The sequence below is a fragment of the Phalacrocorax carbo genome, chromosome Z, assembly GCF_963921805.1.
Source record: "Phalacrocorax carbo chromosome Z, bPhaCar2.1, whole genome shotgun sequence".
Classification (NCBI taxonomy): domain Eukaryota; kingdom Metazoa; phylum Chordata; class Aves; order Suliformes; family Phalacrocoracidae; genus Phalacrocorax; species Phalacrocorax carbo.
Window position 1 is genome coordinate 74,944,351 of NC_087548.1, and position 15,964 is coordinate 74,960,314.

Here is a 15,964-nt window from a genome sequence, read left to right on the forward strand (position 1 = left end):
ACTTTGGCAGAGGCTACCAAAGGGCAGCAAATGGACTGGCATTCAGATATAAAATGAAGATAAACTGAATAAAAACCACTCAATACTGACCAGTCAGAAATACCTACAATGAATACACGTAAATGAATACAATTTCAGCTATAACTTCAACCTCTGCTGTGTGCAGGAACGTAAAAGCTATGATCTAAAAATGTATGAAATAACTTTCCCTTCATAGGAAAAAAAAGTAATGCACTACCACAGAGGCTGATGTATATATAACTTCCCTGGGTTCCTGAGGCTGGTGAGACCAGAAAACGTAATTGTGAAAGTGAAATAAATCCCTGTCAGATACGCAAAACCTCTGCAAAACACTTACACAGCATGAATACAAATTGACATACCAGAGCTATGAGACAATGCTAGAATCAGAGGATATCATTGCAATGTTGAACTGTTAATCACAGCTCGAAATAAAACAATATGTTTACTTCATTGGTAAAATCACAACCGGTGGATCTGCTCTCTCTCTTCTAACATTAGGCTGGTACTTATTGCCCTAACGTACATCTTCTGGGAGCTGACAGGCAATTCATCTTAAGATAAGAAACAAACTTAAGTTTGACTGCTTTTTTATGGGTAACGATTAATGTTATCAGGAACCAAAACACTGATACCCACAGTAGCTGTCCACCTGCCCGCCTCAGTAATAATTTCAATAACTTTTTAGGAGGAAGCACCAATGTTTGAGAAGTTTACACTGCAGTGGTCCTAAGCAGAAGCCAAATAAAAAGAAATAGAATATTTAAAACTCATGCTTCGCTGTTACTCAGGGATCTAAAAATAGAAAGACTTGGAACAAAGATATAGGAGATTTTCGGTTCAAAAAGGGGAGTCCAGGAAAAATTGAGATGGCCATGAAAAAAACATGCTGATTAAAAAATAATCACGTCACGGGTTTCTCAGGATCTTACCAACCCACACACCCCCCGCGGCTGCCACCCCGGCTCTCACCCCTCCCCGCTCCCCCCAGCCCGGCCGGCTCCTGCGCAGAGCGGCGGCCCCCAGAGAGGGATGCAGAGACCCCCCCCGACCCCCAAACCGCATTTGAGGCGGGGGAAGAGCCGCCCTTTCACCTGCAGACCCGGCTTTCCGTACCCGATCCCCCCGCCCCTTCCAGTACCCCCCGGCGGTCCGCGGCCCCCCGCCTTCCGCGCCGCCAGCCCCTACTGCCCCATGGGAATGTGCACGCGTGGGGGGTCCCGCAGGCGCGGGGCTGGCAGGGACACCTCGCGGGGTGGGCGAGGGCAGCCCGCCTCCCCAGCATCCCCCTTCCCTCCTCGCCTCTTCCCTTCCCCTCTCCGCATTTTCATTCTCCCTTCCTCTCCTCGCTTTCCCTCCCTGCGTTTCCATCTTCGCTCCTCGCCTTTCCCCTGCTCCTCCTCGCATCTCTACCGACCCCCCCCGCCTCCCCTGCTCCGCTCTGATCCCCCCCCCGGGCACTTCCCCTTTGCCCCCCACGCACCCGCAACCCACCGAGGGCCAGACAACTTGCCGGAGCCGCAGCCACCGCCGCCTCCTTTCCCTCAGCACCCGGAGCCGCGATCGCACACAGACGCAGGCACAGACAGACCGACAGAAGGGCGCGCGGACATACGCGCACCCCGGCGCATGGAGGTACCTCTCCTAAAGCGCGCCCGCTCCTCCGGCGCGCGGCCCCGGCACGTCGGGTCCCTCTTCTTCCTCCTCCTCCTCCTCCTCCTCCTCCTCCTCCTCCTCCCCTTCCCTTCTCTCCTCGCCCGCCCCCTTCGCCGACGCCAGGAAGAGGGGGGCAAAGCCGCCTCCCGCCCCGCCCCGCCCCGTCCCGCCCCGTCCCGTCCGTCCCGTCCCGCGGGACGATGCGCCCCGCGCGGGGGCTCGGCGCTTCCCCCTCCCCGTCCCGCCGCGCTCGGGTTACCCGAGCCCTCTCCGGTTACGGATGCCAGCGCCGGGCGGGAGGGTAGGGAGCCGAGCCCCGGCGCGGGGGACCCGAGCCCCGGGCAGGGATCTGAATCCCGGGGAGGGGGACCGGACCCTGGGGAGGACCGAAGCAGCGCGGCCCCGGCGGCCCCGGCGCCCGCCGCCGGGGGTTTCCTGAGCTGTGGGTTTCGGGATGGTTTTGCTGCTGGTTGGGGTTTTTTTTTTTCCCCGTTTTTCGGTTTACTCCTGTGGTTTGACTTTTTTGTGTGTGTGTGGGTTTTTTTTGTTGTTGTTTTTCCCCAAATATATGCAGCGGAGCTGACTTTCATGGGCTTTTTCAGTGTCCCCCCCTAGAACCCAAGAGCATTTGCAGCGTTCACAGTAGGCTCTGGCAAGGATTTTCATTGATCTGCCACCCTGCCTGTGAAGAACCTCCACCTTTTATTTTTGGTTTCAATACAAACTTATTTAACCCCTCAGCTCCGGCGATGGAGATGAGGAACAGCTCCTGGCCCTTTCTTCGACCTGCTCATGGGTTTGCAGACCTCCACTGCAATCCTTTTACATCATTCCTTCTCCCGGCTGAAGAGCTGCGGGTTGCTCATGAGGGCCTCTCTCCATACATCGTTCTGTACCTCTTACCCTTGATGCCGTCTTGAACATCATCCTGATCTAGCAGATCCTTTTTGAGATTAAGAAATACACAATATTTAAGATGTAGGCAAACCATGCATTTGTACTGTGCACAATGATTCTTTTCTCTTAATATTTTATGAGGAATTTTTGAGGACAGAGATGATGTTTCCGTGGAACTGCCTGTCATAACCCCAAGAGTTTACTCTTGCAATGCCCAGCTCAGAGTCCACCATTTTACAAGATTGTTTCTCTGTGTGCGTAATTTCACATTTACCTACACTGCATTTCTTATATTGCCCAGACAGCCTTATAATGTCCCTGCATAGTTCTTCATGGTCTTTCTTCTTAGTGACTTGAGTAAATCAATACCACTGGTGAATTTTGCTATTTCACTCCATTCCCAGGTAAGATATGAGTACACTGAACATCACACATCCCAGCACTGACCTTTAGAGAACCCCATACCATCCACCACCTCCCTCCATTGTGAAAACTTGTCATTTATTCCTGTATTTTGCATTTTATCTTCTAAGCAATTACTGAGCTATACCAGGGCTTTCCCGCTTGTTATCGCTGCTTAGTCTCCTTAAAAGCCTTTGTCAAGAGCCTTTTAGAAATCCAGTCAGATATGGGAATTAGATCACCCTTATCCACATTTTTGATGACCCTTTCAGAGACCTCCAAGAGGTTTGTTTAAGGCAGGTCTTTACAGAAGCAATGTTGACTCTTCTCAGATAGATTGCATTAATCCTAGTGTCCTTTAGTTCTGACCCAATTAGCATCTCTGTATATGCACAGTACAAGCACAAGTTTGCAGACCTCTAGTTCTCCAGACCCTGCATTGAAGTTTAGTGTCACATTTGCCACCCTCCCCTCTTCAGGTGACAATGTTTTAAATGGGAGATTACACGCTGCTGTTGATAATTCAGTGGCTGCATCCTCCAGTGAGGACTGAAGGACGCAGATGCTCACACACAGGCACATTGCTACCTGAATGCCATGATAGTGAAAAAGGCTTATAGTAAAAACTAAAGGTATAAGGACATAGGTGCATACATAAATGACTGCAGACTTGTAAGCTGGTGCTATTAATGTAAGTAAGAAGCTATCCTACTAATTAACTATATGTGGCCATGACTCTCATTGCAAATATATGTGCCTGAAAGCACATAAGAGTGTGGTACAGAAAAAAACCCACCAAGGTCTTTGACCCAGGGAACTGTTTGCCATTCTCTTTATCTGCAGCCATCTGTTTTCTTTCTTTCATTGTTTGCTGTACATCCTTTTGATCAAGGATGGCCTTTTTAATGCATGTTTTTCACTTGCCACTGGCATCTGGCATGGGAAGGAGGAAGGAAGACAGCTCTGAGCAGGGGTATTTCAACTGCACCACCCAGGAACGTTCCTGGGAACCTCTGCAGTTCAGTTACCTTCCCAGGGCAGGACTCATACTCTTTGTCCTTCTAGGAATCGGTGCAGCTATGCAGGGCATGTGCTAGAACCGCAGTGCAGCTCCATTTTGGCTCTTTGCGGGAGGGAGCAAAGGAAAGCTGCACCTCCGACACCTGACTGAAGCAACTGTGCATGGACCTGCATCGCTGCTCACACCCACCAGCCTGCCCCGTGGGTGTAAGCGCCCATACTCCCACAGGCAGGTATGCCATCCAAATGGCAATGCGGGACTGTGGAGGACAGAGAGGAAGAGGAGCATGGGTGTTGCATCCCTTTTGAGTATTTCACAGGTCTGACCATGTTTGTTGGGTTTTTAGCGACTTCAGCTGGTAGAAACAGAATAAGCCAGCTACCAGGAAGAAGCCAAGGAGGAAAGTAAATTAGTCTTTTTTAGCTGCAGAAGACTTCAGAACCATGCAGAAAGGTCCCCTTCAGGCCTCAGAAGCATAATTAAAATAAGCATAGTCCAGCCTCATGCTTTTTGAAGGCCTGAGGTTTTGGAGACTGGCAACACCGCACTGTAGAGGAAAATCTGTGATATTCATAGCAACCAAAGATATTACTGCCAAAGAGGGAACTTCAGAGCTCCTCTTTCTGGGTTCCCACCCCTCTGCCCTTTTGTTCCAACAGTTATCTTCTGTTCCTCTCCTGCTTACTGCCCTTGTACAAGATTGGACTGAACTCTGTGTCTGCAGCACAGATTCTGTTCCATTAGAGAAAACAATACCACAAATGACACTGATACTGTTTGATTTTTGGTTTTGGTTTGGTTTGGTTTGGTTTTTTTTTAGTTGTGACAAGGATGCATTTACTTAGTATTAATTAGGTAGCAACATGACTAATGTACCACAGAGGAAATCAAATGCAATTTTGCCGTGTATATTTTAATGAGTTTTGCCTATTGCTTCTAATTTTCATTTCCAACAGTTAAAGCAGGAGAAGAAAATTATGTCTTAAAGTTTTATTTAATGATGTATTTTGTTAATGCTCTATAATTTTTTTTACCTCATTACAGACGGCTTCAGGTAGGGGGAAAAAGGAATTAATCTTTGCCAGGGTGCAGCCTTCCCTAATTTTTACTGTGAAGCTAAAATAACTTTACCCAAATAATAAATTGCAAGATTAGTGGGTATTGTCCTAAAAACTCTGAAAGTAGGAAGCGTATAAAGATCAGTCTCATTAACCCAATATTTGTCAACGAAGGTAGTTATTTTTAACTCTCAAATGACAGTTCCTCTCCTGTCATTCCCTTTCAGGCTTACTTTATGTGACCTGTGAACTGAAAAGGGCTATGTCACCACTGGTATTACCTCATTCCTCTGCCAATGAGTGACCAACGTACATCGCAAGGCTGTGCTGAACATGTAGGAAGAACCAACAAAAACAGATCCTGTGATCAGTGTGATATCCTTGGGAAAGCTCGAGGAAGTGTGACAGCGTATCTGAAACTCTGCTTGTAGGGTGATGCAAAACTGAGGATGTTTTTCTATATACATAGCCTGTGGACAGGACAACTAGGGCCACTGAAGCCAGTGGGAACTGCAGATACTCAGCACCTCCGGCAACTGGGCCACATGCTTATGTGAGACCTTGTTATTATACAAAAAGGCTCTTATTTCTACTCTTTTTTCCCTGCCACATAAGCTGACCTAGTTTACAATCTGCCTCTGTACAGATGTGTCCTCTTCCATGGGCAGAAAGAGGACAGAGCCATTGCCAACAAAGAGAGCCTGGAGTTAGGAAAGGGAAGAGATACAGGGCTGCTCAGGATGGGGAGATAAAGAAAAGGAAATGAAAGACAAAGATGTTTGTAGGAGAGGAGAGAGAAAAGAGAAGCCATACGTGTAACTGATGCTCCTGCTTTATCCAGGAGCCAGAGAGTTACTCAGAGTCTTTGCTTTGGGACTTCGTCACTATATTGGAGCCCAGTTTCAGTAAAGCAGATTTTTTTATTGTTATACAGCACACCTTCGAATGGAGAGCAATTCAAAGGGGATACCTGTTCCTATTAGGAAGAAACTCTTTCAGGCTGCTGTTTTATAGCCCAGCACACTGTTCTTGTTCTTGATGAACTCCCAGAGAGGCTGAAAGCAGTACAGAATACAGAAAGGAAGGAAAATACTATTACAATGATGCTGGATATGCTAGGGATTTTTATAACATTTATAAAATGAAATGCAGTCTGAAAGGTGCTGCCTGATCTGGTATGCTCCACACTGAATTTCTCTTGAGTATGAAAAATGAGTTTTGCTTGGGATGCAGCTTTTTAAGTGTCTTAGATTAGCTGTCAGAAATTTTGTGATTAAATTTGTTTTCCTTTCTTTGTGGTTCTGGTTGTTTCTCTGACTACAGAATAAGATGCAGATGAACTGGATGAGGGAATGCACTGGCTTGCAGTAATGCATGTGAGATGAAAATGGTACTTCTGTGTATTCTCTGTGCATTTATAAAACTAATGAATGCAGAGATCCATCACTCAGTTAGCAGAAGAGCTGTGAGAAGTTTGGAGGTCACATTCATAAATGCTTTATATTCAGTACAGGGATGAAATGTTGAGTGTAAAAGGGGCCGGGAGCTGCTGATAGGGAACCGACTGGAGATTCCTGTTCTATTCCTGGCGTTGCTGATGACACGTGCTGTGACTGAAGACAAGCCACTTTCCCTTATTTGTCTATACGAGCTGATGAATTTTAGGACAGGGACTGCATGTTAGTGGGTGTTTGCACGGCATAATGGGCCCTCAGCTGTGGTTAGGGAGTTCAAACACTAACATAGTATGAACTTAAAAATTATTTTCTGAAGTTATTCAGCTGACTAACAGGCTCATTTACACACAAGTATTATGTGGTGGAATAGCTTGGCAAGATCTCTATCAGCAGCTAGCTACATGAGTAGTCTCATTGACTTAAATGTGACTCCTTGAGTGAGTAATGTTTTAGTACTGGCTCCATAAACTGTTTTAGTCATCATCAGCTTACAAACTACATGCGTAGCCCTGCCAGCACTTACCACACAGTGTAGTGTGTAGTGTGTTTTACTGCAAGCAGTTCTGTCACAGGAATAATACCCAGTAGTAACTGTTTGTGTAATCTACGCCTACGTGAAGAAGTTACTCTGTTCTGCAGTTGCAACACCAGCCAAGTTTCACTGGCACCGTGTTCGCTTTGGTTCATGGGGACTGTTAGTTCCCCTTCACAAGAAATCCAAATAAGTATTCAGTACCTGTGATGTAAGGAAGAAATTATATATTTTTGCAGCTCAAGGGGATACCGCTGCTTAACTGTCTCATGGCTCTCCCTCCGTCTTGTGGAAAATACAGTCATTGCAAATCTGGAGCTGTAAGGTTTCACTTAAAGCTCTTTACAGTCCTACACCAGCTAATGTCTCTGCTTTGATTACTCCTGCCTTATCTTAGTCTCTTTGTACCCTCTTTCACAATAGCCCCTGTTTTTTTCCCCTACTGTGGGCTTGTGTCTCCTTTCAGTCTGTTCCTTTTCCTAAGCTCAGAAAAAAAATTCCATTCAGTAGTATCCCTCTTTTATTCTACAAATCCCTCTTTCAAATCTGCATCATCAGTAACATCAACATAAGGCAGTCCTGAAAGATGGCTTGCCTGTGTCCAGCTTGCCTGATAGAGCCTGAGCATCCTTAGGGCCAGGGAGCGTATTTCTATATATTTTTCTGAACTACTGTGTGCATATGAAGAGCCATATAAATATAGTACTACTTGTTACCACAGCATTACATATTCATCATTTATATCAACTGCTGGGGCAAGATAATCACAGACTACAGTACTTCAACAATTATGTACAGTTGCATATTGTTCCTCCAACTGAACAGGCATAGCAAAAAAGATTTAAAGAACAATCATTATTTTAGAAATAGGGAACCTCTGTAACTCTTCTGTACAATACTTGAATAGCATAATCTTACAAAGAGCATTTGTTTGTGAACTAAAGAGCTTGATCCAATGCCCAATGGAGGCTCTTCCAATGCATTCAATGAGCTTTGGATTAAGTCCTTCCTGAGGAACAGATGCAGGGTTTTATTCACTACCACTAGAACAATAAAAATGACAAGACAAAGAATAAAGTTGTCTACAGAGAATAAAGCACTGTTGTCCTGCAGCAGCTTAAATGCATTAGGCTCTATAGTTAAAAGAAAGTCCTGTAGAGTTAGTAAAATTGTTTGTGTAGCCCATTCACAAAATATACAGTGCAGAAATGTTTAAATATCTACACATAAACAGCCAAATACAGTGTATTTCACTGAGTATTCAACTTCCCAGTATTTGCAAGGGCTGAGTTACAAATGTAACTACAAATTCCAGTTGTGCAAACAAAGATAACACAGAAATAGTTTGTTGCCATTAATCATCAAAACTGCAGTGGAAGAGAGAGCTGGAAATTTTTTTATGCATGGCTCTTAGATGGATCCTAAGTGTTTACTGAGACCTTGACTAGAGACAGGCTTTCCTTTAGTAAGTTTATCTCATTCAACATAATGATTTCTTATCTGGCTGGTAGATGTTATCAAAATGTAAGCAATAACGAGCGTTGAGGAGCAAGATATTTGCCCCTGCAGGAAAAACTGGGGCCAGTCACCCCAGGAAAAAAGAGTCCAACAAGGGAGATAAGCCACTGTGGGAGATACAAGAGACTAGACTGAAGTAAAAGTGGCAGCAAATGAGAAAAACAATTAGCAGAAACTAAGCCCGGTGGGAACTGGGACTTGCAGCAAAGGCAAAATGTGAAGAGGAATCTGTTCAGAGGCTTTCAAGAGGTCTGGGTAGATCTTGTAAAGAGATCTAGTGAGAGAGAGAGTGTGAAAGCAGCAGACAAAACTGACTTCTTTTAAACACTTGCATTGATTTATGCAGAAAGTAGAAACTGGGAAAGGAGCCTGCATTAGAAGAAGTTACAGTCATAGCAAAAAAGACCCTTGTGATGAATATGTGGAGAGAGGTGGATTTTAGAAGAGCTGAGGAACTGGAGCGGTCTGGTGCAAGAAAGTGTGATGAGCAGAAAAGGGCATTACATAAAGCTTTTTATACCAGGAAAGAAAGAAGGGACTCAAAAGCTGAAAAATAACATTACCCAAAATTAGTTCTGTAATCATGAAAAATAATGCCATTTTTATTTTACTTGCTCATATTTAAATGTTCCTAACTTTTTCAGCTCACAAGTAGCAGCTTCAGAAACAAGTCAGTATTCTTAAATCCTGCACATTTCATTACCAGGCAAAGTCAACACAGTGCTTACTCCACTTCCACACACTAACTAAATGCCAAATGGCACATTTTGTCATGCCATCTTCTCCCAGAGGGTTGCCACGGGTGTGCTTTGACAATTGCAGAGAAGATAAATCCTTCTGTCTCTGCTTTTACTTCTACATGGGGAACCGTATCAGCCTCCAGGGACTGAAATCCCTGCTACGTAGAAGAAGAGCAGCAGTACCCTCTTGCCATACTCCTAACACTTCCACCTTTATGTTGCTACAGCCTTAATGAGTGCTCCTGTGAATTCTTGATACCTTTTAATCTTCTGAGTTTTGCACATTGAAATACAAATCTTCAGCAGTTAAGTTGACTTCTCTGGACATTTTACCAAACCTTCCCTACATTCAAGGCTGGATGCTTGCTCCTTCCAGCACTATTGCAATGGTGCTAAATGCCTCCAACTAGGATGTGTCATTTGCTGCAGGGTGGATGGCAATACTAGAAATGATTGAGAAAACCAAGCCTACCTGAAGGTCCTCGGAAAGTCAGAGACAAGTGGATAATATTCAAAGAATAAATTCTTTGTCCCATGACAAATAATATTTTTTTTTCCCATCTAAAACCAATATCAGTTTCCAAAACATGCATTCCTTTTCTTGAATTGGAAAGGGAACAGGCCCAATGACTAAACCAGAGGCCAACCTGCAGTAAGCAGAGGTCTTAGCTTCACTGCATTTTCTGATCATCAGAAGTTAAATCATGCAAAATGAAACTGTAATGAGATGATAAGACAAGTTGATTATAGGCCCGCTAATTAAAAATACACACTATTCTCCATGGAAATTCAGCTCTGTACTATGAAAGTGCTGTGGATTTTAACATCCAACTCACGTACTGTTGGAGCAGGGAATCTTATTTGTCTTTGGATATGAAGGCAGGTGGGCATGTTTTACACAGGCACCATAGCTTGACAGGCTTGTTACTTTTCTTCGACGGTTCCCATGCAGAGCCACAGAAATAAAATTACAGTGCCAGAGATCAAACATAGTGGCTCTGATCTCTTTGAACAACTGATGATCCTCTGACCTCCCTGACTAACGTTGCTGGTCTCGGCCATGATATGAAGAAGCTGTTGAGGGCAATTAACAGAGACCATAATTGGAAGTGAACTCTTAGCTGTGTGCTGTGACATGCAGTTCAGCAACTCAGATGGATCCTCCTCTCTGTCACCCAGCCCAGCTCTGCTGACTTCAGCATGAGGTTAGCTGTGGCCAGGACCAGGGGTGGAGAGCACGACCTGGGAAACTGGTCGTGAGAGCAGGCAGGAGCCAAAAGGGGAAAGTGTCAGCTGCAGAAAACAAACTGTTTTACTCCTGGAAGCTGGTTTATACCTTACTTTGGTTTGTTACTGCATAAATGTCTCTGAATTTCAGCAGCACCCCTCCATGGCTGGCATGGCAGCAAGATACACCCTAAACTGCCTGAAGGGTCAGGGAGGAGGGGAATGAGGCCATGCAGGCTTACACTTTGAAAGATAACCAGGATTTTTTGCTGTCTGACCTCACACGCTTCAGATACATATGCTGTGCAGAAAGAGCATCTCCCTTTAAACTGCTCCAGAGTGCTGAAAATATCAAAGCCTCTCGTTTTCAATTTCATGTTAAGTTTTTGGCCGCAGTGCATTTATGGCAGTGGGGTGAGGGGAAGGGTGAGGGGAAGGGGTTGCATTCTGGATCTCTTTGATTTTTTTGTTGTTGTTGTTTTTAAGTAACGATCCAGTGAAATTAATTAATTTTCCAGGTTTCCTGGACTCACTTAGGTTCTTTGGTGGTACAAACTTTCGTAAAACCAAAGAAAGAGCAAATTGAAGTTCTGTATCTCTGTTAAAATATTACAGCAAAATAGCAGCATCCTTTTCACTGCAAGACAACTTCTTTCAGCTTACTGCTGATCCTTTTATGTTGAAATCAGGAGTTGTTCACCAAGATAATTTCCCAACCTCCTGTACAGCAGTGTTGCGGAGAAGGCAAATGGTGTATATGTATGTCTTCTTCCTTGTTACCAGTCAGCAGTAATGATGGTGGGAAAATAAAGAAAAACAGCTGCAGTTTATGCTACTGTCACATACGTAAACATTCTCCTTTTTGAGCAAAAGCTGCAAGAAAGATTCAGTAATAGAGTACATGATATTCTGAACCTGCACTTCAAAAAGAGCTGTAGGCATAACAGGATATGTTTTAAACGCAACAATGAAAGGGCATCATCTTGCTATTTAGAAAAGAAGGAAGAAACATGAAAAACCCCAAGATCATTAATAAATTTTAGCTTATTCAACAATTGTTCCAGCTTGGCTAATTCTGAGCACATTACATGGAGTGGCTCTTTGGGAGGACCATATTCTTCCTATCTTGTAAGGGAGATTATTACTTTGCCTCGTGACTAGGATCAAGTGTAACATTTGTTTAGTGATCCATATCCTGTCTTTGCTAGTCATGAATGTCATTACTTACTAGATACAAGAGTTTTCTATGCTTTATTGAAACCTATGCAATTATCACTGACTGGAACCACACAGTCAAGAGCACAGTCTGGACCTAGTGGTATCTAGGTGCTTCCTGTCAATAGTTTGTTAAAACTGAAGGGAACTTAATGATGGCCCAGATGTCCACTTGGAGTAAGTAGGCTGTTGAAAATAACAGAGATATGCCTATTTCTATTTCCCGATTTCTATTAACTGAGCATCTACTTTCTTTTGGTATCATAAAACAATATGGCAACTAGGTCTGCATAGATTCTTTTTCAAGACAATCTAAAATTGATGGTTTTCTTATATGAAAATAACATTACCCATTTGACTTTTTAACAATAGAAAGGACAGTTGTTTTGGTTTTGTGTCTTACAGCAAATACAAGCTCAGAAGAGTTTATATCCTGCTGGTCATATCTTTGCCTCAAACACCAGGCTTCTGCCTTCCATAAATTGTTAGTAAGGTATTAAAGAAAATTTCAGCACTTTGTCATTTGCTATGACTAAATTAATCTTCTTCCATGCTGGTAAGGATACTCTCATGGGCTTTATTGACTTTCCTGTGCTAGTATTTTGCTGATTCTGCTCATGCTGCATCAGTGGTTGCACTGAGTCAGCCTCCCTCTTACAAAGTTCTGCCACTAAACCTCCTCCTTCAGTGGGGGTTCGTTATTAGAAGAATGGGACTTCTTTTTTAAAACCAGGGAGAAAACAAGGCTAAGTCAGATTTTGTTCTGTGTGGTGTTACACTCCCAGGGATTGGAAGTACTGTTATTACAACAAATTGCATTCCACAGTCACTGAACCTTTTTCCTCCTCTTCCCTAAGTATGACCTTAACTTAAGCCAGAGAAAGTTAGGGACTGATTAAACTGTAGCTCAGACCTTTCCCAGCAGTCCTACGGGTCCTGCTTGCGATATACGAGCTGCCACAAAGCGATACTATGCTGAGCAGAGCACTGATAGCAACCAGTGCAAAATGTCTGGGAATGCCTGTGCAAGCCCATACTCCAGCTGCCGTCAGAATTCTTTAAATACCTCAATTTAACAATAACACGAAAGTTTCATTTTTATGGCTTTGCATTATCAATTTAAACCTTACTTATATTTTTTGAGTTGTAAATTATTTGCCTAAAGAAAGGTGGATTCTCACTAATACCCCTGAGAAGATGTTGATTTGCTGCTTTATATAGATTTATCCTTAAATTCGATCATCATTTTTGATAGCCAAGAATATGAAATTCTGTGCTGTATTGTCAATTCTAAATTGTTAACTGCAATTAGTCAGACTCATATTTGTTGTTTATTAGATCTGTTTTGTTTTGTTTTTTAAACATCAGATCGGTCCTGGATTTTGAGAATATTATTAATATTTGTTTTTAATGGTAAATGAAACTAGTAAATATGATAAGAAAAGTCTAAGAAAAGGTTTTCAAAACATGTTTTGCACTTACATTTTCCTTATTAAAAAAAAACTTTTTGCAGGTGCTGACTTTAGCTGATTATTCACCATGTCCTCTAAGATCTTAAAGCTAGCTGATCTGAGCTTCTCATACCACTTTTTACTCATTGACCAGAAGAAGGTACAAACTTGCTGCATTTTTTGTCTTTAAATGCTTCTTTAACTGAAAGAGAATTTATTGGAATAAATTTAGCTAACTGTAATTTAAGAAAAAAGCCCTCTGTTTTTATAGCAGAAGTCTGAAATCTGCTTCCTCAGTTTCATCTGAACCATTTTAACAGCCTTGATTACTATTTTAATTTCATTTAAAGAAGTGTAAAAGATTAAAGCAGATTTAGGCATTAATATGGACTATGTATATCCAAGTTTGCATCTTTATTTAAAAATCCAATTTAAGATAAAAAGCTTTGAGAGGCCTTTAGTTTTTAATGGGGTTGGTTTTGTCTTTAAATATACATGCTTCACACTCAGCTGTGTCAGCAACCCTAAAAACGTACGTCTTGGCCCTGCAGGAATTCCCTCGCCCATTCACTCCCTTTTCACTCCAACATTTTACCAACAAATTCATTTGCTGCTGTTAAAAACATATGGCTGCGCGTAATCACACCAAGAACAACAAAGAAAAAGGAATATCCCCATCATGCCAATTCCAGCAAAACGGTGTTTCCACATGCCACCCAACCACACCAAGCTACCAGGTGAGGGCAACGGTCATTTGCCCTCATGCTGATTAGCTGCTTGTGGTCAGGTTTCTAGCAGATGAAAAGAGGGGGGGTTAGTGGTAACCGTAGAGGGGCCTGAGAAGAAGAGAAGGTGCAAAGGAAGAAGTGGGGGAGATTGACTGATGGTGAGGAAGGGTCGAGTATTCGTTTGACACTGTCTTGCAGCGAGCTGCCAGGATTATTTAACAAGACCTCCCAAGAAATGCACTTTTATTGAAGATCCTCCTAATCCCAACCATGGCATCAGGCTTTCAGATATTTAGGAGGAGACCCTGTAGTAGTCAAGCAAATGCAGTTTACACCAATGGGGTCTGCTCTGCAAACTATTCTCACCACGACAACCTCCTCACAGATCAAGATATGGCCCATCCCACCAAACACGGGATGCAATCAAGCATTATGTTGGAGTGCAGTGCAATAAGAGTGCTTCCCACAAGGGCATGGTGGGAGGAGACTTACCCCTGCACCCTCCTCAGCTTCAGGTCTTTCACAGGAGCACGGTCCGGATGGGTCCCTCGGCGGCAGCATACCTGATCCTCCTGTGCCTACAAAACCAAAGACATTTTAATGCCCATGGGAGAATATGCATGGTTGAGAGGTTGCTTTGCTTTGCTTGGATCAATTTCTACCAGCCACACTCTGTTGCCAGCCTGGTATCCAATCAACATTGTTAAAGAAAGCAGAAAGGATACAAAAACAATGACTGAAAAATGTCTTTACCAGCTGAAGACAGTTCTGTGTACTGTGGAGAGGCAGCCACCACCGGGAAAAATGCAGCAGGTGCATAGTGGGTTGACACAGCACACAATGGCTCAGGAAGGACATCTTCAGTTTCACCCCCGCAGTGGCCATCCCTGTCCCTAGAGTGCTGCCCAGTGCCAGGGCTGGGGCTGCCCTGGTCTCTGATAGAGTGGTGGGATAGCCCTGGCTGCCAGGTCTGGCCTTGCAAGCCTCAGGGACCCCCCCAGACACGGGTTGCTCTGTGCTCACCTATGTTGGTGTGCTGAAGGTGTGCCTGTGTTCACACTGTCCCTGGGATGAGCTTGTCCCATCTTGGGGAGAAGCCAGAGGACTTTTTAGTACTTCTGTGCATCTCAAGGTTAGCTAAGAGCATCTAGGACCCTAACTAAGAGCATCTTACCAGTGAACACTGTCTGTCAGCCAGGCAGTAGTCACCATTGCTTATTGGGTGAGGTCAGGTTACAGGTGCAGCTCGCAGGGCATGGTGCAGGCAGCCTGTCAGTCCTCTCCAGAAGAAGCAGCTCTGCACTTTTATTTCTACATCAAGCTTAAACCCTGAAGAAGTTAAGAACATACCCGCTGGTTTCACCTCCAGCGACAACCTTGCTTGAGTATAGCTAGCCACAGACAGCTGCTTGATTGCTTTTGGAATTTCCACAGCAATGGCATTAATTACAATAAATAATGGTGGATTAGTCAGATTGAATTGGCAAATATTTTCTAAACTGTGAAATTAAATTATAGGGGTTACACAATCTCCTTTATAGAGGATAAGGATGTATAAGTATTTATCAGCTCCAGTAGCACTGTTGAATGTACACATTCACACTGAGAATACATTGAATAATGTTCCTTATGCTACCACAGCACTCTGCACACCTACTAAATTTGAAATACAGCTCATGTAATAATACAGCTTGAAATGGCTCTGCAGTCCTTGGTCAATACAAGGACAGTTATTCATGCCCTCTGCTGCTACTTCACTCTATAATCTTGTCTCTTCAAACCACTACTGTTTGTGTATACTCCACAGTTTTGTTATGATTACTTGTGCAAAAGGTTCTGTGCATCAGAGACACCCTTTGCTTACTTGTTGCTCCAGCGGACAGTGGCACATGCTAACAGTGCTAGTTGTGCTTTAGTCTACCTGCGGATACATGGAGGCACCGACTACACACCTGTATCTTTCCAACAATGTTGGCTGGTGGATTTTCCTGTTTTTTGATAGCATCAGATAGATATATTTTGCTCTGGGGAAACAATATTA

At 43.7% G+C, this 15,964-nt stretch overlaps 1 protein-coding gene and 1 long non-coding RNA gene across 9 annotated transcripts in view; one reads left to right on the top strand and one right to left on the bottom strand.

The window, feature by feature from the left end:
- PALM2AKAP2 (PALM2 and AKAP2 fusion) overlaps positions 1 to 15,964 on the bottom strand; it is a 280,924-nt gene that overhangs the window by 97,330 nt on the left and 167,630 nt on the right. For 4 of the 7 annotated variants that reach the window (XM_064439264.1, XM_064439265.1, XM_064439267.1 and 1 more), the window contains one exon: positions 14,416 to 14,501. In XM_064439264.1, coding sequence (XP_064295334.1) covers positions 14,416 to 14,501 — 86 coding nt within the window. Of the gene's footprint in view, positions 1 to 1,515; positions 1,748 to 14,415; positions 14,502 to 15,964 lie in introns of those variants that run through there. The other 3 variants (XM_064439268.1, XM_064439270.1, XM_064439269.1) reach the window with 3 other exon arrangements.
- LOC135310644 (uncharacterized) lies at positions 1,565 to 6,347 on the top strand. 2 transcript variants are annotated; one of them, XR_010370726.1, is made up of 3 exons: positions 1,565 to 1,656; positions 4,042 to 4,229; positions 5,283 to 6,347. It is a non-coding gene; the product is annotated as an uncharacterized LOC135310644 (long non-coding RNA). The 2 variants fall into 2 exon arrangements; XR_010370727.1 differs by lacking the exon at positions 1,565 to 1,656 and adding an exon at positions 2,160 to 3,949.